At 69.8% G+C, this 23,371-nt stretch overlaps 3 protein-coding genes across 3 annotated transcripts; 2 read left to right on the forward strand and 1 right to left on the reverse strand.

The window, feature by feature from the left end:
• The first annotated feature begins 4,884 nt into the window (after positions 1 to 4,884).
• On the forward strand, positions 4,885 to 9,579 carry LBX2 (ladybird homeobox 2). Its single transcript, XM_055717079.1, has 2 exons — positions 4,885 to 5,437; positions 8,912 to 9,579. The coding sequence occupies exons 1-2, from the start codon at positions 5,113 to 5,115 to the stop codon at positions 9,352 to 9,354; spliced, it is 768 nt and encodes a 255-aa protein (XP_055573054.1). The 5' UTR covers positions 4,885 to 5,112; the 3' UTR covers positions 9,355 to 9,579.
• A 3,299-nt stretch (positions 9,580 to 12,878) lies between these two features.
• TTC31 (tetratricopeptide repeat domain 31) lies at positions 12,879 to 18,367 on the reverse strand. Its single transcript, XM_055700599.1, has 17 exons — positions 17,914 to 18,367; positions 17,648 to 17,709; positions 17,472 to 17,541; positions 17,130 to 17,383; positions 16,816 to 16,899; positions 16,510 to 16,578; positions 16,157 to 16,324; positions 15,930 to 16,061; positions 15,744 to 15,840; positions 15,339 to 15,429; positions 15,119 to 15,260; positions 14,648 to 14,749; positions 14,481 to 14,571; positions 14,146 to 14,284; positions 13,953 to 14,027; positions 13,614 to 13,716; positions 12,879 to 13,518 (listed from the first exon to the last, which is right to left on the reverse strand). The coding sequence occupies exons 1-17, from the start codon at positions 18,365 to 18,367 to the stop codon at positions 13,402 to 13,404; spliced, it is 2,250 nt and encodes a 749-aa protein (XP_055556574.1). The 3' UTR covers positions 12,879 to 13,401.
• Positions 18,245 to 23,295, forward strand: CCDC142 (coiled-coil domain containing 142). The gene is made up of 11 exons (XM_055698667.1): positions 18,245 to 18,413; positions 18,735 to 18,849; positions 19,264 to 20,727; positions 20,839 to 20,925; positions 21,220 to 21,384; positions 21,476 to 21,633; positions 21,882 to 22,034; positions 22,188 to 22,302; positions 22,386 to 22,563; positions 22,642 to 22,853; positions 23,007 to 23,295. The coding sequence occupies exons 1-11, from the start codon at positions 18,366 to 18,368 to the stop codon at positions 23,261 to 23,263; spliced, it is 2,952 nt and encodes a 983-aa protein (XP_055554642.1). The 5' UTR covers positions 18,245 to 18,365; the 3' UTR covers positions 23,264 to 23,295.
• Positions 23,296 to 23,371: the final 76 nt, after the last annotated feature.

The following is a 23,371-nucleotide window of genomic DNA, read 5'->3' on the forward strand; positions in this document are numbered from 1 at the left end:
CTGCCCGGCGCGGGCCGAGCCGAGCCCCCCGCCCTTGCGCCTAATTGAATCCGCATGGCTGTGCCGGCCCCGCCACCCTGCGCCCACCCGCCCAGCACCGGGACAGGCCCCCTCCCCATGAGGGCCATGGGGTGATCTGGGGCACAGCGGCTGGTGCGCCCCACACACGAGCAGCCCTCGGACCACATCCAGAGCCCCCCACCCTGCAGTCAGCAAGAGTGGGCTGGGGTCTCTGGCAGCACCCGTTCCCGGTGCTGTGCCCACTGGGGTCAGCGCCCCCTGGCCCTGTGCAGCCCCTGCTCTAGCCGCCTCCGCCGGCTGCCCCGTCCCAGCTATTTGCGGTGCGGGGAAGGAAGCGGCCGTGGTGAGACGGTGCTGCCTGCCCGCTTCCTGCTGCCCGTCACAAATAGTCCCCCGCCCTGGTAGCAGTGGGCATGCGGCCCCACACAATGGCTCTGCCCCACGGCGGGATGAGGTTCCCACGGCCCCCCATCCCAGCCTGCTCCCCCCCGCAGCCCAGAGTGGGCCCCCACAACCCCTCTCCCCCAGCAGCACCCCTGTGAACCCCGGATCAATGCCCACAGGGACCCCGAGCCCTGTGGGGGTCCCAGCATGGGCCAGCTGGGACAGGCCCCTCTCCAGCGGGTCCCTGTTGCCTGGGGAAGGGGCTGTGGCTGTCTCCACCAGCCCTGGGGAAGGGGACGGGATGGTCCCTACCAGCCCTGCCCTGCCGGGGTCAGGGGGCGGGCGTGGGTGACAGCCCGGCGGGGGGGCACCAGCGTTTGCTTCAGCCAGAGGCTTTGAAATGCAACCCCCCCCCAGCCCTGGCCCATTTGGCTGGAGTTTGGCCCAGGCCCATATGGAGGCCACAGAGCAGGGAGGGGGTCCCAGGGCAGGGAGCAGCAGCTGGGGCTGAGGCCAGTGGAAACCCCTGACCCCGCACACTGCTTCCCCCATGCATGGCGCTGGGCGAGGGTCCCTGCAGCATCCTCCCTCATCCCTGCCTGGGTGCACCCCCCAGGGCCACATCCTGCTCCTGTCCCCAGCCCTGTCGGTCCCTGGTACCAATACATGTACCTCCATGTGTATGTGTGTGCCTGCACATGTATGCGGCAGCTCTGCATGTCAGCTGGTGCCTTGGTGCTCCACGAGCACCTCTGTGCATGGCAGCTGCTCGCCTGCACATGCCTGCACCCGCACATGCACTGTGGGTGGTTGCGCACACACGTACACACCAGGCACGCGAGTGTGAGTGCCCACCTGCGTGGGCTGCACCTGCACCAGCACATGTGTGCGGGAGCCACTGAGCCACGTGCCGGGCCCTATGTGGCGTGAGCCCCCAGCACCATCACCACCCTCATGCTCCTGGGGGGCACAAGGGGGCTCCTCGCCCTGGGCCACCCCTGCCCTTGTCCCCACCACCGCTCCCTCCACGCTCGCTGTGTAATGGAGCCAGGGTCAGCCCTGTGCTGGTGCATGAGTGCAGAGAGGTCGGCATGTGTTAATGAATAGATCATTTGCCAACAGCCCCTGGGGGGGATCCCCGGCATCCCCGGCTCCCAGCACATTAATCCCCGTTTACCGGGGCAAGGTGTAATCCCATTAGTTGTGGCTTCGCCCGCGGCCCGCGGCCCCCGGCCCCGTGAGCAGGGTCAGGATTTATTGCCAATAATTGGCCAGGTCTCCTCCCCCAGCACGGGGCGCAGTGCTGCCAGCGGCTCCCCTGGTGATGCCCCGCTTGCCTCCGCTACTGACGGTTTAATTTTGCACTGAGCTATTCCCCTTATTAAAGGAAAATTCATTTGCAAGCAATTTCCATGTGCAAACTGCTCTGCAGCTCCAGCTCCAGCGCGGGGCTGGGAGCGCCCCTAATTGAGTTACCGCCAGGCGCTTCGGCACGGAGCCGTGTTATTGAAATGGATCCGCTAAATAATAGATCAGGGGCAGAGCGCGGTGCTGGGGCATAAGCGTATTAGCGGGCTGAGCCGCCCCCTCCCACCCCTAATCACGTTACCCTGGCATGGGGAATTGCCGGCGCAGCACAGCACCCGAGCGCGGCACAGGGTGTCCCACCAGCCAGCTCCTGGGCTGGCTGTGGTAGGGCTGGGGAACGCAGGGGTGGGCAGTCCTGGGTGCCCCCAGAGTGGGGTGTCCTGAGCTGGGGACAGGGCAGCCCCAGCCACTGGCACAGATAGTCTCTGGAGCATGCACCCCCTCCACTGTGCACACCCTCACACATGCATGCACCCCCTGGTGCATGCACACACACACACACACACACACTTGCACGCTGCTCACCCTGCACCCAATGCAGGGTGCAGAGCCTAGCACAGCTGCTGGGGAAGGGTCATGAGGGGCTCAGCCCTGGCACATCTGGCAATGCTGCCTGCCCCAGCCAGGCACAGAGGGCTAGGGGGCAACTGGTGAGCCGAGGGCATAGGCCCTGCACATGGTCCCCAGACCTGCAGGGACCCCATCCTCCCCCGGGACCTGACCCCCAGCAGGTGTACGTGTAGGAGGTGGAGGTGGAGGTGTAGGAGCTGAGGCGGGTGCTGGCACTGCCACGCCAGGGTGTGCTGCCTGGGACAGCCATGCCCATCACCATCCCCGCTGGCTGCGGGCGCCTGGCCAGCGCAGGGCGCTTTGCCCCGCTCCGCAGGAAACTCCAGTGTTCCTGCAAAAATTCAGAGGTCTCTTTTTGTTTTCCACTGCATGTCCTGATTTGGGGTGAAAAGCGTTTCCCATCCTGTGTTCCTGGCAGCTGGAGCTGACACTTCCCCCGCCTGGTGGCAGTGAGCTGGGGGCCAAGGCCCAGAGCTGGGGGCCAGGGGGGTGTCCAGCCTACCCCAGGGGTGGGGAGCAGCACACCTACACTGCAGCCTGGCAGCCCTGCCAATGCCCATGGCCGTGCCCTCACCCTGCCTGCAGTGCCCATGGGGGCCGGGTGGGATCTGAGCTGTTCAGCCCACTCTGGGCTACCTCACTAGGTAGCTCATGGGGCACGAGTAGGGGGCCAAGGAGGGGCCGGCACTGCTCCTCAGGAGCATCCCTGGGCAGCTGGCTGCTGCTGCGCAGGGATTTCACCCCAGCTGCTGCAGAACAATGGGGCAGGGGCGATGGAGCGGGGGCAATGCCCCATCCCGTCAGGGTGAGCCCAGCAGCTGAAGATCCACCTGGATCCCAGCCTGGCTCCTGTCTGCCCTGCCTGGTGCCAGGGCCCAGTGCGGCTGGAGTGCTCCAGGCGCTGCTGGCCCAGGGCCCTGCGGTGGATCTCCCTCCGGTCCTGAGCAGCTGGAATTGCAGGGGGGCTTGCTCAGGGCAGCTGCTGGCCCCAATTGGTGCGAGAACAAGGAATTATCCCATGCGGCAATTTCCTGGTGCATGTCACAGGGTGTTGGTTGGGACGGAGCCTCGGCCACTCCATGGGGCTGGGACTGGGGTGAGAAGGGCTGTGCCCCTACACCATGCTGCCTGGGGCCCACTGCCCAGCAGGGTAGCCCCATCTCGAGCCACGTGGTGCCACTGCAGGGGACCGTGGCTCACAGAGGGTGCCAGTGGGTGACACAGCTCGCCTGTACCCTGGTACGAGCACCATCCCACGGCAAGTAGCGGGAGCTGGCAGCACGTGCAGCAGCAGCAGCTCCACTGGCTTCCCGCGTCACGATGCCGCCAGCTGGGTGAGCCATCCCTCCGGAGATGGAGGACAAAAGCCACGTGCAAGGCAGCCGTGCAAACGCCACCGCCTCGGCCTGCCAGGCCCCGCACGCCGGCAGGCAAGGGGCTCTGTACACCCATGCCAGCAGGGCCCCTCCAGCGGTACCACGCCGGGGTGGCTGCACTCCCAGGGAGCAGCCTGCAAACCTCTCCCAAATCGGTTTGATCCCAGGCTCGCCGGAGCCCTCTCCCCGCCCCCGCCCGCCGCCCGCTCCGGTGTTTAATTGCTCCGGCTGCTGGGAAATTTCAAGGTTGAATTTGTCTAACTCCAATTTCCAGCCAGGGGATCGCGTTCTGCCTTTGTCAGCAAGATTGGAAGCCCCCAGCCCCTCCCGGCACCGGCACTGACGGGTCCCCCTGCACCTGCTCCCCCAGCCCCGCACAGTTCTCCCACCGCCCCATCCCCATCCCCCCGGCTGCGCACAGGTTCATTTTCTCTCACTACTGCCATGACCCCTGTGCCCTCCACACCGTCACTGTGCGTGTGTGTGCGTGTGTCCCCTGTGTCCCCTTGCCAGGCCCAGAGCATCCCAGTAGCAGACCCATGGGGACACTGCGTGGGATTGGGGCTGGGGGATGCCGAATCGTCCCTCTGGAGTGATTCGGCATCCCCCAGCCCCAATCCTGCCAGAGAATATGGACCCGCTGTCAGCAGCCGGGGCTCACCTGCGTGTGCGGGCGTCCCCGGGTTTTTACGAGCGGTTGGGATCCCGGAGCTATTTGTACCGGGGAGGGCAGCAGGGAAGGGGGGGGGCGGATTTATGGCCTGGCCGCGCTCTGAAACCCAAAACCCACCCGAAGCGGCCTAATCACTCCCAGACGCGGCGGCCCCTGCACTTTTATGGGGCATTTTAGAGCAGGGGAGCTAATAAATTTTTTGTGACGGTAAAAGCCCCGCTGAGGATCTGGGGCGGGGGGCAACGGGCACCCATCGGCTGCCCCACGGGGTGGGGGGATTAAAATGGCTGTACGAGGGGGAGGCGCGGCACTGCGCCCCGTATGTATCCCGGTAGCGGCGGCGGAGAGGGAGCTGTGACCCCCCCCTCACCCCCCCCCCTCCGTGTCGGTGGCTCCTCCTCCTCCCGGTGCCCAATTTGCCGCCCCGGCCCCGGGTCTTTAAGGCTGCGGCACCGGGGCCGTGGAGGCGGGGGGGGGAAGCGGCGGCGGGTGCGGAGCTGCCCAGTCCCGCCGAGCGGGTCCCGGCGCCGGGAGGCCGAGCGCTCCCCGCCGCCGCTGCCGCCGGGCCCCCGCCGAGGGGGCGGGCTGCGCCCGCGGGGTTTAAGTGCGGCCGCGGCTTGATGCGCGGGCGGGACGGCGGCGGCGAGACGGGGGGGGAGCCCGGCGGGATGAGGCGGGCGCGGTGCTGAGGCGGCCCCGGTGCGGGAGCGGGGACGCGCCATGACCTCGGCGCGGGAGGCGGCTGGTTCCCCCCCGCTGCACCCCCCGGGCGGCGGCCGCCGGCGAAGCGCCCTGGACCAGCTCCCGCCGCCCGCCAACTCCAACAAGCCGCTGACCCCCTTCGGCATCGAAGACATCTTGGGGCGGCCCCGCGGCGGGAGCCCCCCCGGGCCCGGCCCCGCCGCGCCCCCCGCCCGGCTCCCCGAGAAGGCGGCGGGGCCCCGCGGCGGCGGCTGCGCCCCGTCCTCGCCGCTCTGCGCGCTGGAGGAGCTCGCCAGCAAGACCTTCCAGGGGCTGGAGCTGGGCGTGCTGCAGGCGGCCGAAGGTACCGGGGCGGCGGGGGGGCTCCGCCGGCACCGGGGAGGGGGACGGGACGGGCACCGGGCAGGTGCTGGAGCCGGCGGGCGCGGCGGGGTGTCCGGAGCTGCGCCGCCGCCCGTGGCGGTGCCGGGATTCCTCCTCGCCCCTGGCCCGGCGCGGCCCCGGTGAGTTCCCGGCGTGTCCCCGGAGGGGCGAGTGAGGCCGAGAGACCCGGCAGTCGCGACCCGGCAAGGGGCCGGTGCTGGCCCGCGGCGGCGGGGACACGGCATCCCGGCCGGGGCAGCCCCGCACCGCTCCCGGAGCCGCCGCGGCCCGGAGGGAGGCAGAGGCCCGGGTACAGCGAGCCCAAGCGAGCCCCGGCCGAGCCCGCTCCGCGGCGGCGAGTGAGCCGCGGCCGGGACCGAGACGCCGGTGCGGGCAAGCCCGAAGCTCCGGGAGGACCGGCCAGGCCGGGGCCGGCAGACGTACCGGGAGCCGCAGGGACCGACCCGGCCTCGGGCCTCGGGAGCCGCAGTACCGGGCGGCGGATCGGTCCCGCGGCGGCGGTCGGCCTGCACCGGACAGAGCGGCGGCACCCGGCCCCGCCGAGCCGCGACCGTGACCGTGACCGAGTGCAGGGGCAGAGCGGCGGATCGCTCCCGTCGGCAACGAAAACCCGAAAACGGCGCGGCGACCCAGCCCGGGCGGGCTCCTTCGGCGGGGCCGGTGGCTTCGGCCAGCCCTCGGCCTTCCGCAGAAACCCGTTACCGGCGGGCCCGGGGAACCGGCGCTGTTCCCGGAGGGGTCCGGCGGCCGCTCCCCGCTCACGGAGGTTGGCTGCGGGCGGCCCGGCACGGTCCGGCGGCGGCTTCCCCGGAGCACCGGGGCCAGCAGAGCCGGTGGGTCGCGGCCCCCGCGGGAACGAACAGGCCCCACCGGGCCCCCGGCTTGACCCCACCGGGAAGACCCGCCATGAGAGTAGGCGGGCGGGCCGAGCGGCAACCGGGACCCTGCCGCCATCCCGAGCCGAGAATCCTCCATCGGGGGACGGACGGACCCGGGCAGACAGAGCAGGGCTCCCGTGATTAACGGAACAACCCCTACCGGGACGGACACACGGACAGACACAGCGGGGCTCCCGTGATTAACGAAAAAAAAACCCTTACCGGGACGGACACACGGATGGACAGAGCAGGGCGCCGTGACTAACGAAAAAAAACCGTTACCGGGTCGGACAGACGGACGGGGACAGGCAGAGCCGCGTTCCTGTAATTAACGAAGAACGAAACGATCCCCACAGCCAGCCGGACAGTGACGGGCGGGCAGAGCTAGACTCCCGTGATTAACCAAAAAACCCGGTACCAGCCGGACAAACGGACGGGGATGGGCAGAGTGCGGCTCCCGCCGTTAACGGAAAGCCCTTGCACGGCCGGGCAGGTGGACACGGGCACAGCCGGGCTTCTGCCGTTAACGAAAAAAAATCCCTGGCCGGGCGAGCGGCGCTCCGGTAACGAACGCGCCCCCCTTGCCAGGCGGACACACGGACACGGAGGAAGTGGGGCTCCCGTGAGTAACGAAAAAACCCCAGCGCTTTACCCGGACGGACAGGCGGAAACGGCCGGGCCGGGCAGCCCTGCGGTAATTAACCAAAAAAAGCCGTTGCACGGCCGGGCAGCGGGACGGAAAGGGGACAGCTCGGGGCTCCCGGATCAAGGTAAAAAACCGACCGAACGCCGCGGCTGCGCGGCCGGCCGGGTCCGGTGGAGCGGGCGGCCGCCGCTAACGGGGAAGCCGCTGCACGGGCGGGCGGAGGGACGCGGCCGGGCGGAGCGCGGCTCCCGCGGGCAACGACAGCGATCCCTCACCCGGATGGACCGGCGGACAGAAACGGCGCAGCTCGGGGCTCTTGGAATGCCGATAAACCCTGTCACCCGGGCGGGCAGACGGACACGGCCGGCCCCGGAGGGGTCTCTCAATTTGCAAAAACCCCTAGTCCCTGCCTGGCCGCGGCGACGGAACGAACCGGGACCCGCCGACAGACGGGCAGATTGGGGTTCTCGTAACGGAGGTAAAACCCTGTTACCGGAAAGGACGGACGGACACGGCCGGGCAGAACAGGGCTCCCGTGATAAACGAAAAAAACCCACCCCCTGCTCGCCCCGGCAGACAGAAACGGGAGCGACCGGGGCTCGGTGACTGAGGTAACACCCCGCCACCCGCACATACCTACGGACACAGCTGGGACATCCCGGCGCTCCGGTAACGAACGACCGAGGACGCTGCACGGACGGAGACACTCGCGGCCCCTGGCAGGGCGGGGCGGCGGCCGGGGGTCCCCGGGGAGCGGAGCCCTCGCTACGGGCGGCGGGACGGACAGGGTGGCCCCGGGACCCTTCAGCGGCGGCGGCAGGTCTCGTTAACGGGGGAGGCAGCCGCCGGCGCCCCGCGCCTCGGGGAGCCCCGGGAGCCGCGTTACCGAGCGGCGGATCGGTCCTGCCGGCAACACAGAGGCTGAGCCGGGCCGAGACCGGCACCGGGAGCCAGTGGCTGCTGTGGATCCGTTACCGGTGCCGCGGACGGATACGAGCTGCCTCTCACCGGAGGTTTTACTTCGTCGCCGCCGGCAGCAGCGCCGGGTCGGGGCCCCGCGGCTGCGGCGCGGCCGTGCCGAGGGCGGCGGCGGGAACCAGGCCCCAGGGGAGCTGCTCGGCACCGGGGCTCCTGAAAATCTTTGCGCAAAAGCGACGGCCCGGGCGAGCGGACACGCTTCGTGCTGTCGATGCGGCCCCGCCGCCCGGGGCTGCGCTCCTGCCTTCCCGGTACGGGCCCCGCGACAGCGGCCTGGGCTCACGCACTGAGTCGGCGGCGGGGACGAACCGCACTGGAGCCCCGGGATCCCCGGGCCGCGCCGGCGGCGGGACACGGGTGTGATCGGCTCCCGGTGGGACCGAGGCCGCTGCGAGACGGCGCAGGGCCAGGCGGGAGCGGCGGTGGGCCGGGCTCGGTTCAGCGCGGCGGCGGCCGGGCTCGGCGAAGCCGGGCCGGGAGGGGAGCGGTGGGGGCCGGCGGGGCGGGTACGGGCCCGACCGAGCTCAGCGCGGCTCGCCGGTGCCGGTGCCGGTGCTGGTGCTAACGCGGGTGCGGATACTAATGTCGGTGCCGGTGTGGGTGCTGATGCTGGTGCGGGTGTGGGTGCCAATGCTGGTGCTGGTGCGGGTGTCGGTGCCGATGCCGGTGTGGGTATGGGTGCGGTGCTAATGCGGGTGCGGGTGCTGATGCTGGTGCGGATGGGGTATGGGTGCGGTGCTACTGCAGATGCCGGTGCCCGTGCTGGTGCGGATGTCGGTACCGATGCCGGTGCGGGGGCGGGTATGTGTGCGGTGCTAATGCGGGTGCGGGTGCCGGTGCAGTGGCGGTGCGGTGTGGGTATGGGTGCGATGCTAATGTGGTTGCCGGTGCCAGTGCTGGTGCCGCCGCGCTGAGCCCGCTGTCCCCGCAGGTCGGGAGCCGCTGGGTGCCCTGGGGCAGCGCCCGGCCTGCAAGAAGCGGCGCAAGTCGCGGACGGCGTTCACCAACCAGCAGATCTACGAGCTGGAGCAGCGGTTCCTGCGGCAGAAGTACCTCTCGCCGGCGGACCGGGACCAGCTGGCGGCCCGGCTGGCGCTCAGCACGGCCCAGGTCATCACCTGGTTCCAGAACCGCCGGGCCAAGCTCAAGCGGGACCTGGAGGAGCTCCGGGCCGACGTGGCCTCGCTGCAGGCGCTGCCCCCCGCCGCGCTCCAGCAGCTGACGGCGCTGCCCGACCCCCCCGCGCCCCGCCGGCCCCGGCCCCGGCCCCACGCCCCCGCCCGCCGAGCTCTCGGAGGAGGAGATCGACGTGGGGGACTGAGGCGGCGGAGCGGGACGACCCGGAGGGGTGTCCCGGGCCGGCACCGAGACTGACCGAACCCCCGGGCTGGACGGGGCGGCCGTGCTGCCCCCGCCCCGGCGGGAATTGGTGCAATTTTTCGCTTTTTTTGGGTCCGTCTGTCCCTTTTCTTTTTTTCTTTTCTTTTTAATTTTATTTTCTATCATTTCTGTCCCGCCGGCCCGTCCGCGGCCCGTCCGCCCCGAGTGCTGGGGGCACGGAGGGCCCCGGCCCGGCCCGCCCCAGTGTAAATATTTGGAATAAAGGCGACACCTTACTGAGGAGCGCGGAGGGGGTCTGCAGAGTGGGCGGGCACCCCCGCCCCGAGGGCGCGCCCCGGGGGGGCTCCGCTCGGCCGCCTCGCCCGGACATGGGGGGCGTCGCCGCAGCACCGGAGATCCCCGTCGCCCCGCGCCCATCCCCGTGCTGCGGACGCCCGCAGTCCCCGCTCCCCAGAGCAGAAAGATCCCCTCGAGAGTCCGGCGGGGCCGGGAGGGGTCACCCGGTACCGGCCGGGGCAGCAGGAGTGTCTGTGATGCTGTGTGTGTGTCCGCGGGTGCTTTGCGTGCGCGCGCGTGTCCATGTCTCCAGCCCCACGCGCACACCCTCATGCCGGCTGCAGGGGGGCGCAGGACCCGGGGCGGGAGCAGCGCCCCTCTTCCCCGTGACAGATCCACTCCGGCGGCGCCGACCCCGGCACTGCCCCGCTCGTGATCCGAGTGGGGCCAGGGTAGCGCCAGGTCTCGGTACCTCCTTCCCCTCCGCACCTGCCCCGGCCGTTGGAGTCCATGCCGCCCCTCGTGACGTCATGGTCCGGTGACGTCACTGCGAGAAGCGGTGATGTCGCTTTCTGATGAACAGGAGCGGCTCCGGTTTCGGCTCCGAGTGAGCGGAGGGGGGGCCGGCAGGGAGGACCCCGCAATACGGGGGGGGTTCTCGGCCCCACCCCCACCCCATCGCCCCCCGGTGCCGTACGGCAAGGTCCGCGCGAGGCGCCCGGGGGCCGCGGGGATGGGCAGCTGCCGGCCCCCTGCCTTCGGCGGGGGTCCCGCGGGGCCCCTGTCACTGCAGCTATGCGCGTCCCGGCTGCCAGCCCCTCCAGCATCCATATGAGCCCTCGCTGATCTAATTACGCTGGTGCGAACTTCCGAAGGCAGAGCACCCCCCCGGCCCCCCCGGTATTTTCTCCGGTTTTAATTGCATTGTCCCGCCCCTCCCCCCGCGCCGCAGCCGCCCGGCGGGCGGGGGGGGAGGGGGAGAAATGAGATTTAGCCTGAAAGTGCCTTTGAGCATCCCCGGGGGGGGATTTTTTTTTTAATTTGACAGGTAGGAGCGGCCCGGGGCGCCACGCGTGGGGGCATTGCACGGCTGCTGCGCCCCCCCGGCTTACGCCGGCACCGAGGCTGCGCGGCCCAGCCGGGTAACGGGCAGAGGGGCGGCCAGGGGAGGGGGCGGCGTGGCCCCCCCTGCCCGCGGGTGCGGAGACCCCACGGGCAGGGACAGGTCCCATCCTGCCTCCCTTCTGTCTGCTGGCCCTGCAGCCGTGTCACCCGCAGCCATAGCATGCCGCAGCCACGTTAGCTACAGCCATGGCACCACACAGCCGTGTCACCTACACGGCTGTGTCACCCCACAGCTGTGTTACCCACAGCCATGTAACCCTGCAGCCATACCACGCCAGAGCAGTGTCACCTATGGCTGTGGCATCTTGCAGCCATGTCACCCCCAGTCGTGTTACCCACAGCTGTGCCACCACACAGTCGTGTCACACCACACAGCCGTGTCACCACAGTTGTATTACCCACAGCCGTGTCGCCTACAGGGCTGTGTCAGCCCGCAGCCGTGTCCCCCGCAGCCTGGTGCTGGCAGGAGGCAGCGCCAGGCGATGCCGGGCACATGTGTGCACAGACATGCATGCCTGTGTGCGCGCACACGCATGGGCGCTGCACATGTATGCGGCCCCGGGCATGCGCCTGGCGGCGGGGGGGCGGCGGAGGCGGCCCCGGAGATGAGCTCACGGCTCCGGCTCGTTCCGTCGGGCTGAGGCGAGGGACAGCTGGCAGGGTCACACCTCCGCACAGGCCAGCCCCCTCCCCGCAGCTCCCCCAGCACGCTCGTGGGCAGCCGGGGCAGGGATGGGCGCGCCGGCTCGGAGCCCGCCGGGGTCTCGCCTCATCCCCGCAGTGCGAGCGGGTCCCCGCGCCCCCCGGCGCCTCCGCCCCCTCCCACCTCGGGGACACCGAGTGCCCCCGCGCAGCACCTCCACCGTGGCCTCGGGGCTGCCGCCGGCAGAAGCTTGGGCCGGGCCGGACAGCGTCTGGCGGCCCCGCCGGCCGCACCGCGGGAGGTTTCGCTGCGGGACACGGGGCAGGCACCGGGGCACGCTGCCACCGCCAGCTCCCAGCCGCCGGCACCCCCGCCGGCACGGGCACGGCCGTCACCGGGCCCACGCCGCCGCCGGTGCACATGCATCTAAGCAGGATGCGGGGCACCGCGTGCGGGCGTGGGAGCATCCACGGCGGGCACATGCGGTCCCCCAGGGATCATCCCCCCCTGCCCCGAGGGAGCGGCCCCTGGGGCGGCTCGGCCCGGCCCAGCGACCGGCCGGGACCCAGGGCAGGCCACGCCCGTCACCGGGGCCTCGGGCGGCAGGGGCTCCGGCAGGCTCGGCCCCCCGCTCCCCCCTCCCCACGCTCGCTCGTCTTTTTCCTCTTCCAATTTTCTGGATGATTAACTTGACTGCTGTTTCCTGACAACCTCTGCTGTTGGTATTAATTTCTTTTAACTAGTGATTAATTACTCGCTGTCTCCTGCGCCCCTTCTCCCTGTTGCCTATTTGCATATTAATCAAATTCTGCGCGATGGCCTGCCTGTCACCCCCCCCGCCACGGCCCCTACGACAGCCGTCACCTGCGAATGACATTACAGCGGGGCCGGGGCCCGCACGACGCGGCGGAGCCGGGAGGAAGAGGAGGGATGTGCCGCGACCATCACCGCTGCCTCGAGGCCCGCCCCGGGGCGGGGACCTGGGGGCTCCCGTTACTTCCCAGGTTACGGCAGTCCCCGGGCCGGCCCGGTGGTCCCGGTCTCCGAGCAGACCCATGTGTCCTCCTCCTCCCCCGCCCCGGGCCCGGAGCCGCCGCGGCCCCGTGGGGAGGGAGGGTCGGCCGGTGCAGAGGGCTCGGGGTCCGGGAGGGGGCAACGTGTGCCGGGGAGGGGAGCCCACACCGTTGCTGCACCGGGTGGTGGGTGTCCGGTACCTGCGGCCGGGCATGTCCCCGCGCACGGCGGGGGAAGCCGTGCCGTACCGGGGGGAACTGGGCCGTGCCGTGCCGGGGGCAGCCTTCCAGCACCGGGCCCGGGCTCCGGAGCCGCCGCGTGGGCGGAGGCTGCCCCCTGCTGGCCGCCCGTGGGAGCCGCAGCTCCAGGAGGGCGGGGGGAAGACGCGGCTTCACTGACAGCGGAAGGCGGCAGGGCCCGAGGGCAGGGAACGAAGGACAGAGGGAAAGAAGGGAAGGACGGACGGACAGCCCGAGGACCGGGAAGGACAGACCGCTGCCACCGCTGGTTCTCAGTTTTATTACAAATCCCAGATTGGGTAAAAATCCCTGAAGGAGCCGAGGCACAGCAGCCCCGGGCACAGCCCTGCCCCGAGCTGTGGGGTGGGCACCCACTGCCTGCAGCCTCCGGCAGGACACCATGTCCCCAGGCAGGCAAGCCCTGGGCCCCCGGCAGGGCTGGGGCGGGGTGGGGGTGGCAGCATGGCCCCCCAGGCCGGGGCAGCCCCGCGAGGGGCCGGGAGGGGCCCCCCACCCACAGACCCCAGCGCAGAGGCAGCAGGAGGGGGACACTCCCGCTGCCTGCCGAGGGAAAAGGCACACGTGGGGGGGCACAGGCAGGACCCGGCTCAGCCCCCACAGCCAACGGCGCTGGGGGGAGTGGGGGGCTCGGCTCCTGGCTCCCTCCAGCCCCCAGCCCAGCAGAAGGCAGCCACTGCTCCAGTCCTAGGCGCCGGCTGGGGCAGAGCACACAGCCCCGTGCTGGATCTGGCTTCCCTGCTGTAAGCCAAGGAACCCCCCCAGCTACCAAAGCCCCCTGGGGAGGGCACCCACCTCGCCTGGTTGCCACCGCGGGGACGGGGTGGCGTGGGAGGGGTGCTTGAGCTGCAGTGTGAGCCTGCTTCCCTCCACCTCGACATCCTGGGGGGGGGGGGCAAGGAGGAGAGAGGGGGGACAGTTGGCAGTGCCATCCCTGCCAGGGGGCCGCAGGGGCTTGGTGCCCACCCTAGGCTCACCTGCATGGCCGCATAGGCCGCTTCTGCCGCCACCTTCTGTGTGTAGTTGATGAAGGCGCAGCGTCTCTCCGGCAGCATCCGGATGAAGCGGATCTCCCCAAAACTGCAGGATGGAGGGTCAGAGACTCCACTGCTCCCCACCGCCCTCACGGGGTTTGCTCCCCAGGCCAGGAGTGCTGGAGAATGGGTGCAGGTGTGGGGCTGGCCGGGCAGTGGTGATGGGGTCTTGGCACCTGGCTGGCTATGCAGGGCAGGACAGATGTGGGGCAGGCAGGGCACCGGGATGGTGACGTGGGGCAGGATGGGCACCACAGGGGTTCAGCACAGAGACATGCTCACCGGCTGAAGAAGCTGTGCAGCACCCTCTCGCTGATCCTGCTGGTGATGTTCCCCACCCAGAGGGGATAGCAGTCCCTGCCAAACCACGCTGGTATCACTGGCAGCCAGCTCCGGATCCCACGCACCAGCCTGAGGACACCCCAGCACCGTGGCAGCTCTGGGACCCACCCCACCCTGCCTGCCCCAGCCCTACCTGGCAGGATGGGTCGGAGGCAGCATCAGCTCACTGCTGGCCGCAGCCTGGCCCTGGCCTTTTGTCTGGCTCCTGGAGCTCACAACAGTCATGAAGCCACTTGTGTCTGTGTCCTGGCAGCTCCTGTTCACCCACTTCCCTGCCGAGAGGCAGGGGTGGGTTCAGCTGGCTCTGCAGACCAGCACAGCACCCACCATGGGCAGTCCCCAGCCCCACCATCCTCCCATGACCTCCTCCAGCCCCAAGACCACAGTCCAGGTCCCCCCGCACCCCACAGCTGCCAGCTCTGCCAATGGCTCCAAAGCAAAACCGCCACCAGCACCGAAGTCCCTTACCAGAGGAAGGCAGCAGCAGCTCCCCAGCCTTCAGCAGGGATGGGGACACAGGGGGACCCCCTGGGCTGCTCCGGCCATGGGGGCTGTTCTGCTGCAGGGGGGAAAGGAGGGAGTCAGGCCCCGGTGGGCAGCAGCCAGGGCTGGCAGGGCTGGGGCCGGGCACTCACCCGCAACAGGGCCTGGCAGGCCTCCAGCTGGGCAGCCGCATCGGTGTTGGCACTGTCCAGGCGCAGCAGCTCCTCGAATGTGCAGGCGGCCTCGGCGTAGCGCTGGGGCCCAGAGGAGAGGAGCTGAGCTCCTGCTGCCTGCAGCAGCCCCCCACCTAGCCAGCCTCAGCCCCCAGCCCATGCCTGCAGGGCTCTGCCCAGTCCCATTGGCACCCAATGGTCCCCACCTGGCCCCGGTAGTGCCCCACAGCCCCTACACAGCCCTGGCATCCCACAGCCCCTGCCTTCTTCAGCCCTAGCATTCCACAGACCCCCTTCAGTCCACTTGCACCCCACGATGCCCCCTACAGCCCTCCCACCCCAGTACCTCCAGCCCCACACCCAGCACTGGCCCCCTGTGGCCCCCTACTCAGCCCTAGCACCTTGCAGCCCCCTGCCCAGCCCCACTGGCCCCCTGCCCAGCCCTGATACCTCCAGTCCCCGCAGTGCCTTTCCCTTGCGGAAGTAGCCTTTGGGCCAGCCGGGCTGGAGCCTCAGTGACACCAGTGCATCCCTGAGTGCCTCCTCGTAGCACCGAAGCTTCTCGTAGCAGTATGAGCGGTTCCCAAAGAGCCTATGGGGAGAGTGGGGTCGCTGCTGCCCAGGACCTGCTGCCCCCGAGGGAATGCTGCTCCCCAGCCCTGAAGCTCACCGGTGCTCCATGGGGTTCAGCTTCACCGCCTCCGTGAAGGCCTGCACAGCCTCTGTGTATTGGCCCTTCTGGGCAGCCTCATTGCCACGGCCTGAGGGGAGAGCATTGCCTGCTGCCGACCCCCCCAGGCCCGGCCAGGGAGCAGAGCTGTGCCCCTGCCTGCAGTGGGGACACAGGCATCTGCCAGGGGCAAGCAGAGGGGAGCAGGGCCACAGAGGAGACAGTGGCTCCATTGTCACCCAGCCACGATGTAAATGCGCTTTGGGAACAGCCTAGAGCCATGCTAGCCTGCAAAGAGCTGTGCTGGTGAGGAGCCCCGGCACAAACCCACCCATGGAGCCGGGAAGCAGAGCCTCCGTGTACCCACCCCCTTCCCTCGCTGTCCGGGGGGCCCAAGGCACAGACCTGCGAGAATCAAGCTCTGTTCCACCATGCTCACGTCCCGGGGGGCAGGCTTGGGTGCCCGTGGGGCAGGCAGGGAGGACAGTGAGGGCTTGCGTGCCTGTGGGGCAGGCAGGGAGGGCAGCAAGGGTGCGGGTGCCTGTGGGGCTGGCAGGGAGGGCAGCAAGGGCCCCACGGGCTCCAAATCACCTTCCCCAGTGCCCTCCTGCCTGACTCTGCATCAACTGTCCTGGCCGGCTTCTCCTTCCCAGGCACTGGCAGCTTCATGCCTGCTTTCTGCCGGGCTTTGAAGACGAAGGTGCAGCTCAAATCCAGCTCATCCTGGAAGAAGCGGGGTGGGCAAGGCGGGCAGAGCTCCAGACCCATCCACAGAGCAGACCTCACACTGGTCTGGTGCTTGCACCAGGAGCGCTCACCTCCACCTCCTCTGCCCTGGCTCCCTGGCCTCCTGCCTCCTCTCCTGAGGAGGCTGCACTGCCCCCGAGGTGTGGGGACGGGCTGGGACCGGGCCTGGCCTTCCCCTCTTCAGCATTGGTCTTTTGGGGGTACTCAGCACCGGCAGCACTGCTCAGGGATGAGGTGCTCTGGAAGGAGAATGCAGGAGTGAGACGGTAACTGTGGCTGATGCAAGACAGCAGCCTGCCTGCCTCTCTTCCCACAGTGTCCCACCTTCAGAGACCTACAGGACGCCTGAAGGTGGCACGGCCAGGCTGCCACAGCACCCATGGCCAGGCAGCAGCTGGGGTGAGAGGCTGGTGCAGTCACTCACCGACTCGGCCTCCCGCTCGCTTTTCAGCTCTTGTCCCAGCTTCTCTTGTTTCTTCCGATCTTTCTGTTTCTGGAAAGTGAAGAAAGTAAGCTGTGAGCAGGCACCAGACAGAGCACCACAGACCCACACCCGGTCCCATGCCACAGCTCATTGTGGTGCTGCTGGTGGGGTGGGAGCAAGCTCCGGCTGCCCCCGAGACACGTTTCCCCACCTGAGGCAACAGCAAGTCTCAGGAGGAAGGGAAATGCAGGCAGCTGCCTGCACACTGCAGGCTGGCAGGGCAAACTCCCTGTGGGGTGCACCCACCTTCTTCTTCAGCTTCTTCTTTTCTGCCTTTCTCTTCATCCGCTCTTCCTCCGCCACCAGCTCCTGTGCGTTCTTCTCTGCTTCCTGGGGGAGTGACACGGTAAGCCGTGAGTGCCCGGCACTGTGCCACAGCCAGGAGAGTGGGACAGCCCCAGGTGCACTGACAGCTGCACTGCGACCCCTCTCTCTGGGCCCCTGGCGAGGTGGGAGCACAAAAGGGGCTGGAGGACACAACACGTCTGAGGTGAGGCCACTGTGGGGAGCTGAAATGGGCAGCAGACAGGCAGCTCGCAGGCAGGGAGGCTGCCCCTCACCTCGGCAGTAACCTGGTGCCCCCAGGGTGCAGGCAGCCTGTGCATCTTCATCTCAACAGCGCTCTGAGGGGGCCGAGCAGGCAGATCCTCCTTGCACAGGAAGGATTTCCTGAACCCACAGAAGTTGTAGGTGGGGTCGCTGTCCTCGCTAGAGATGTCCCAGGGCTGGCCAAAGCAGATCAACCCCTCCACCTCTTCATCCTCCTCCTCACTGGACACCTCCAGCCGGCCAGGGCAGTACCAGAAGCCCGGGCCTGCGCAGGAAGAGCCAGGGCTGTCAGCAGCAGCTCCCGAGCACCGGGACCCCCGGCAGCCCCCAGCTGGCAGGCCCTCCCGACTCACCGCGGCCGAAGGCGTCCCGGGCCCCTGAGGCTTCCCCCATCGCGCTGCAGTGTGCCGAGCGGGAGGCGGCCTGCGGCGGCACCGGGAGCTGGAGAGGGGGCCGGGCCGGGGGAGGCGGCGCTGCCTCCCGCGGGGCTCCCGGCCCCGGTCCCCGCCCATCCCCGGTCCCCCCGTACCTGCCGGCGGCCACGCTCGGCCTCGGCGGCGCCGGGCTGGCAGTGCCTGGGGCAGACGGGCGCTGCGGGGAGCAGAGCCGGCCCTCAGCCGTCGGAAAGGAAACCGAGACCGGGCGGCGGGGGGGGCGGGAGCGAGCCCCTCCTTCCGCCACACCGCCCCCGCCCCGCCCGGCCCCGGCGGCCCGGCTCAGAGCGCGGCTCCCGCCGCCCCGGGACCCCCCCGGGATCCCCCCGGCCCCGCTCCGCCCGGCCCCCGCGCCCCGTACCGCCGCTCCAGCCGCCGGGGCCGAGCACGCAGCCCCAGGGGCAGGCGGCGGCGGCAGCCCCGAACCGGGAGGCGCCCAGGCCCGGCCCGGCCGGGTCCCGCAGCCCGCCCGCCGCCCGCATCGCTCCGAGCCGCCGCCGCCGGACGTAGGGCACGGCGCGGGCCGGAAGCGGGGCACGGCGCCAGCTGAGGCTGCCCAGCCGCCATGTTGGGTGAGGGCAGGACGGCGGCCCGCAAGGCCCGTACAGAGGGGGCTCGGAGCTCCGCGTCCCCTCCCGCCGTACCCGCCTCCCCTCAAGCCGCGGACCCCGCCTCCTCCCGCTGCTCGGGACCTCAGCTCCACCGGGCACTGGGGCGCTGACCTCCCGGCGGGTCAGCCCTGCCCGTTCCTGCGGATTAGCGCCGACGCGGCCTAAGCCTATTTCCTCCCGCCGCCCCCGGGGCCGGCAAAGCATGGAGGACGGCGGCCCCGAGCGTCGCGACGGGGAGCCCTGCCCGCAGGTGAGGAGCCGAACGGACGGGGAGACCCCCAGGCTCAGCCTCCCTCACCGGGGGCGATGGCTGGGCCTCGGGCCCGGTTCCAGCTCCCAGCCTGGTGGTGGCGGCACCGGGCCTGGTGCCGCTGCCTGCGTCTCCTTGGCAACGCCCCCCCCCGCCCCTTCGGGGAGGGGGCGTGGCCTGGCTGGAGAGGCGTGGCCACGGCAGGGTGGCTCCGCGGTTGGCAGCGGTGAGGGGCGGGGGCAGCGTCCAGGGCCCCGCCCCCTCACCGCTTGCCCCACCCACGACCGGGCGGGATCCTGACCTGCCCACGGTCCCTCGCAGGCGGGTGACAGCGGTGGCGCCGGCCCGGGCAACCTCCTTCTCCTGCTGCTGACGGCCCGCCCCACCCTGCCCGGCCCGGGGGATGGCGCTGCCCGCGGGGAGCCCGCCGAGACAGGTGAGGGGCTGTACCGGGCCGGGGAGCCAGCCTGGGAGATGGGAGGCTCGGCCCCCCATCACCCACGGCCCTGTGGGCTGGAGGGGAAGCAGGACGGGGTTCTGCGTCCCGGGGGGGTGGGCGCTGCAGGGGGCAGGACAGGTGACAACGCTGTACGGTTAGTGTGTTGATAGCATGTCACACGTATGCGAGGGTCTCCACCAGCTGGCAGTCCCCTGGGACGGGTCCTATGCCAGTAGGGGCCGGGGGCTCCCCAGGTGCCCACAGGGGCTGGGGGTCTTGGCACTGGCACTGGCAGGGCTGGGGCGGCTACAGAGCAGTGTGGCTGTGCTGCTGTCCCCTCCGTGTGCTGGGGCAGAGCCGGGGTAGCTGCAGGCAGGGGCTGTCGCACACTGAGGGTCCCTGCCCTGGCAGGCAGCAGCTCCCTGGGGGGCCTGGCCCGCTCCCTGCAGAAGGCAGAGGCCATGCTGCGCAACTGTGTCAGCCCCAGCCTGCGGCGCCTGCTGTCCCCACGGCCCCGTGAGCGTGGCTACGGCAGCGAGGATGAGGACGAGGAGGAGGAGGAAACGCCGGCCCTCCTGGCCCTGCTGGAGCAGAGCTTCTCAGGGCTGCGCCGCTGCCTCTGCGTCTGGGAGGACCCCCGCACCGAGACCTTCCGGGGCCGCGTGCGGCCCCAGCCCGGCGACAGCACCACCACTGCCACCCCTGCCTTCTCCTACCACCCTGTCCACCCGTGCGTGGCTGAGCGTGGCGCGGCCCTGCACGCCCTGCTGCAGCACCGCCACCACCTCCGCCTCGCCCGCGACTACAGCCGCCGGCTGAAGGCCGCCTCAGACTTTCTCCGCCGGCTCCTGGCACTGGTGGAGCGGCCAGAGCTGCTGGTGGGGGAGCTGGGTGCCGCTCAGCCGCTGCGGGAGCTCTGCCAGGAGCTGCGGACACATGCCGGCCACTGGAGTGGGCTGCGGCGGCGGATGAGCAGTGATCCATGGCTGCGGCCGCTGCTGCTGCGCAGGCACGAGTCAGTGGCGCACATGCGGCAGGCATTGCTGCTGCTGGCGCTGCATGCGGTGCGGCTAGCTGAGCGCCATGCCGAGGCATGGCTGCGGGGGCTGGCACGGGCTGCCCCCGCCACTGCCCCTTCCTCGGCGCTGCTCTCTGACCTCTTCCAGGGCCTGGAGATCTACAACCACGTGGTGGGCGACCTGGCCCTGGAGCTGGGCATTGCTGGCTGCCTGCCTGCTGGCATCACTGGCTGCCACAGGGCTACCGGTGATGGCTCCCATGCCTTCCCCGTGGCCAGGGTGCTGGGCATCCTGGCAGCTGAGCGGGGCCGGCTGGTGGCTGAGCGGCTCCAGCCCCTGCTGCAGCCGTGGGATGGGGGCGGCAGGGCAGAACACGTCTGCTGGGAGGATGCCACAGTGCCTTGGCCCCTGGAGTGTGGTGCCACAGTGGTAGTGGACGCGGGACCGTCCAGGCAGGAGGAGCTGCCAGGCCTCGCTGGCGAGCTGTGGGCACTGTGCCGGGAGGACGAGGAGCTGATGGGCCAGATCCTGGGGGTGCTGGTGGCCTCTGCTGACAGCCTCTGGCACCACGTCCTCCATGGACCCAAGCAGGAGAAGCTGGCGGCAGCAGTAGAGAGCCCCAAGCTGCCAGCGGCCAGCCTGGGCACAGCCACCAGGCCCAGCTCTGCCGGCTGGAAGACGGTGCGGTGGCTGGATGCTTCCCGTGCACCGGCAGCCGAGGCCCTGCACGCCCAGTACCGGCAGCTGTTCTGGGGGGCTGCTGGAACCGCGCTAGGGCACTGCCTGGGTTGGCCGCATTGCGGAGCTGGCAGGGCCATGGCTGCCACACAGGAGCTGAGCCACGCTCTCACCCAGGGTAAGTGGGGGCCGACGCAGTGGGTAGCAGTGGGTGGTGAGGAGCAGCTCCTCTGGGACCCCTCCGGTGCCACCACGGGGTGCACTGGCACTCACGCCCCCTTTCCTGCAGCTGGTGTCCCCCGAGAGTGCAAGGAGGAACTGGGATGGCTCTGCCTGCGCCTGCTCTGCCGGGCCGTCCTCCAGAGCTGGGAGAGAGGTATGGGGTGCGGGGTGCATGGTGAGGGGTGTGGGGTACAGGGTGTGTAGTATGGGGTGTGGGGTGCACGGTGTGGGGTACAGAGTGCAGGGTGTGTGGTATGGGGTGCAGGGAACAGGGTGTGGGGTACAGCATGCAGGGTACAGGGTGCATGGTGCAGGGTGTGTGGTATGGGGTATGGGGTGCATGGTGCAGATTACAGGGTGTGTGGTGCAGGGTATGGGGTGCATAGTGCGGGGTACGGGGTGCAAGCAGGAGGGTGGCACAGGACGCTGACCAGTGCCCTCCCCCCAGACTTTGCCTGCGCGCTGGGCTCGGGTCTGTCCGACAAGTGCTTGGGGGAGCCGGTGCCAGCAGCAGGGCCGGTGTGGAGCAGGACAGCGCAGTGTCTGCAGCGGCTCTATCCAGCCCTGGCTTTCGCCCTGCGTTGCCTGCAGCCCCTGCCCACCCGCCCGCCCGGTGAGTGGGGTCTCAGGGAACGGGGATGGGCACCCCAGGGTTCCCCTGGTGGCCACTGCTCCTGTAACCACCCAGCCCTACCTCCCACCAGGCCACCTCCCTGGCTCACCCTGCCTGCGCCTGCAGGTGCTGGGCTGCTGCTTGGCCACATCACAGGCTGCCTGCTCCTGGCTGATGGGCAGAGCCTGCCGGTACCTGGCAGCCTGGGCCCTGCCGCAGTTCCTGCTCATCACTCAGGGCGACCTGCAGGTATACCCGGGATGGGCACCCGCGTGTGGGGCTAAGGCTGGCTGGGCTGTGGGGCTGGCTGTAGGTCTGGGGGCTGGCTGTGGGGCTGGGTCTGGCCAGGCTGTGGGGCTGGTGGCTGGTGATGGGTTTGGAGCTGGCAGTGGGACTGACTGGGGGCTCGCTGTGTGGCTGGTGTGGGGCTGTGGGGCTGGGGGCTGGCTGTGGCGCTGGCCACTGGGCAGGATTCATCTCACCCCTCTTCCCTCCAGCTGCTGAAGATGGAGACAGACAGACTGGTTGTGCTGGTGACCGGGACCTTTCTGGAGCCTGGGGACGCCCCCCCACAGCCGCCTCCTGCCGCACTGTCCCCCCAGGAGCTCCAGCTCTGCCAGCAGATTTGCTCCATGGCTGCCAGCATCCAGGTACGGCACGGCTGTGGCAGGCAGCACCTCCAGGAGCTGTGCCATGGCGGCAGGGACCCTGGTGGTTCCACTCCAGCTGGGCACAGCTGGGGCAGGCGCAGGGAGCCGTGTACCTGCTATGCCACTCTGAACGCCCCCGCTCTGCCCCCCCAGCTCTTCTCAGGGGACGTGCTGAAGATGTTCTCCACCAACTGCAAGCGGATGTCGGCAGCGATCTTCGACCAGACCATGCCTCTGGGGAAGCACTGGAGGGTCGGCTTCCGCGCTGGTGGGTCGGGTGCCTCGGTGCCGGCAGGGCCACCATTGGAGCGGCCGTCAGGGCTGAACAGGCATCCCATTGTCCCCCCACAGACCTGCCCAGCTCCCCCAGCGCATATGCGGCAGCAGCGGCCCACGCAGTGCTGGGCCAGGTGCTGCAGGGCGCCCAGCTCCTGCCCCACGATGCCCAGGCGCCCGCTCTGGCACGGGTGACCACCGCCTTCCTGGAGGCCTGGATGGACCACATCCTGGCACAGAGGATCAAGTTCAGGTAGCAGGTGTGGGGGGGGTCTGGGGTGGTGCGGGCAGCGCTGGGGTGGCTGGGCTGAGCACTGCCACTGTCCCCCAGCCTGCAGGGAGCCTTGCAGCTGCGGCAGGACTTCGAGCTGGTGCGGGAGCTGGTAGCCTCGGAGCGCTATGGGCTGGCCCCTGAGACCCGGCAGTCCCTGCTGTCCCTTCGTGTCTTCCAGCAGATGGATGGGGCCATCCTCTGCCTCCTGCAGCAGCCCGGGGGGGTGGCTGGCATGGCCCCCCGCCCCTGGCACTCTCTGCGCCGCTGCTGTGAGTCACGGCGGGGGACACTCGGCCACACTGAGGCGGCAGCGCTGGTGTTGGGGAGCATGCGGTGGGGGAACAGCCGGGAGGATGGGCTGACATCCCGGGCACAGAGGCTCCATTGCCCCGCTGTGACTCCTGTCTCCTCTTCGTGGCCAGGTTTGGACAACGGTGCCCACCCACCGGAGCCGACGTCGGGCAACCTGCACAGCCTGGACACCCTAGAGGCAGCAACGGCGGCACCGGGGCCCCCTCCGTTGGCTCCCAGTGCTGAGCCACTGGCGCGGCTACAGAGCAGTGTCCCCGAATCCTACTTAACGGGCAGCCAGCAGCAGTGGCTATCGTTACGGCTACATCGGGCTCGCCGCTGGCGTGTACCGGGTTTACCATGCGTCGGCAACAACCCCGAGGTCTGATCGGTGGCAATAAAACGGCTGCGGTGTCCCCATGTCTGTCCCTGTTCCCTGGCTGTGAGCGCATCCCGGTACAACGAGTCCCCGGGGGGGGTGTCTGGGACCCCCCCT

Source organism: Falco cherrug, chromosome 1 (assembly GCF_023634085.1).
Source record: "Falco cherrug isolate bFalChe1 chromosome 1, bFalChe1.pri, whole genome shotgun sequence".
Taxonomy (NCBI): Eukaryota; Metazoa; Chordata; class Aves; order Falconiformes; family Falconidae; genus Falco; species Falco cherrug.

Excerpts from the sequence above, each read along its gene's own strand:
- LBX2 (XM_055717079.1), top strand. The coding sequence starts at position 5,113 with ATGACCTCGGCGCGGGAGGCGGCTGGTTCCCCCCCGCTGCACCCCCCG. Across the intron at positions 5,438-8,911 it reads CGTGCTGCAGGCGGCCGAAG|GTCGGGAGCCGCTGGGTGCC; the intron begins GTACCGGGGCGG and ends CTGTCCCCGCAG.
- CCDC142 (XM_055698667.1), top strand. The coding sequence starts at position 18,366 with ATGGAGGACGGCGGCCCCGAGCGTCGCGACGGGGAGCCCTGCCCGCAG. Across the intron at positions 18,850-19,263 it reads CGGGGAGCCCGCCGAGACAG|GCAGCAGCTCCCTGGGGGGC; the intron begins GTGAGGGGCTGT and ends CTGCCCTGGCAG. Across the intron at positions 20,728-20,838 it reads GAGCCACGCTCTCACCCAGG|CTGGTGTCCCCCGAGAGTGC; the intron begins GTAAGTGGGGGC and ends CCTTTCCTGCAG.
- TTC31 (XM_055700599.1), bottom strand. The coding sequence starts at position 18,367 with ATGCTTTGCCGGCCCCGGGGGCGGCGGGAGGAAATAGGCTTAGGCCGC. Across the intron at positions 17,710-17,913 it reads CCCCGGCGGCTGGAGCGGCG|CGCCCGTCTGCCCCAGGCAC; the intron begins GTACGGGGCGCG and ends TGCTCCCCGCAG. Across the intron at positions 15,430-15,743 it reads ACAGAGCTTGATTCTCGCAG|GCCGTGGCAATGAGGCTGCC; the intron begins GTCTGTGCCTTG and ends CTCTCCCCTCAG.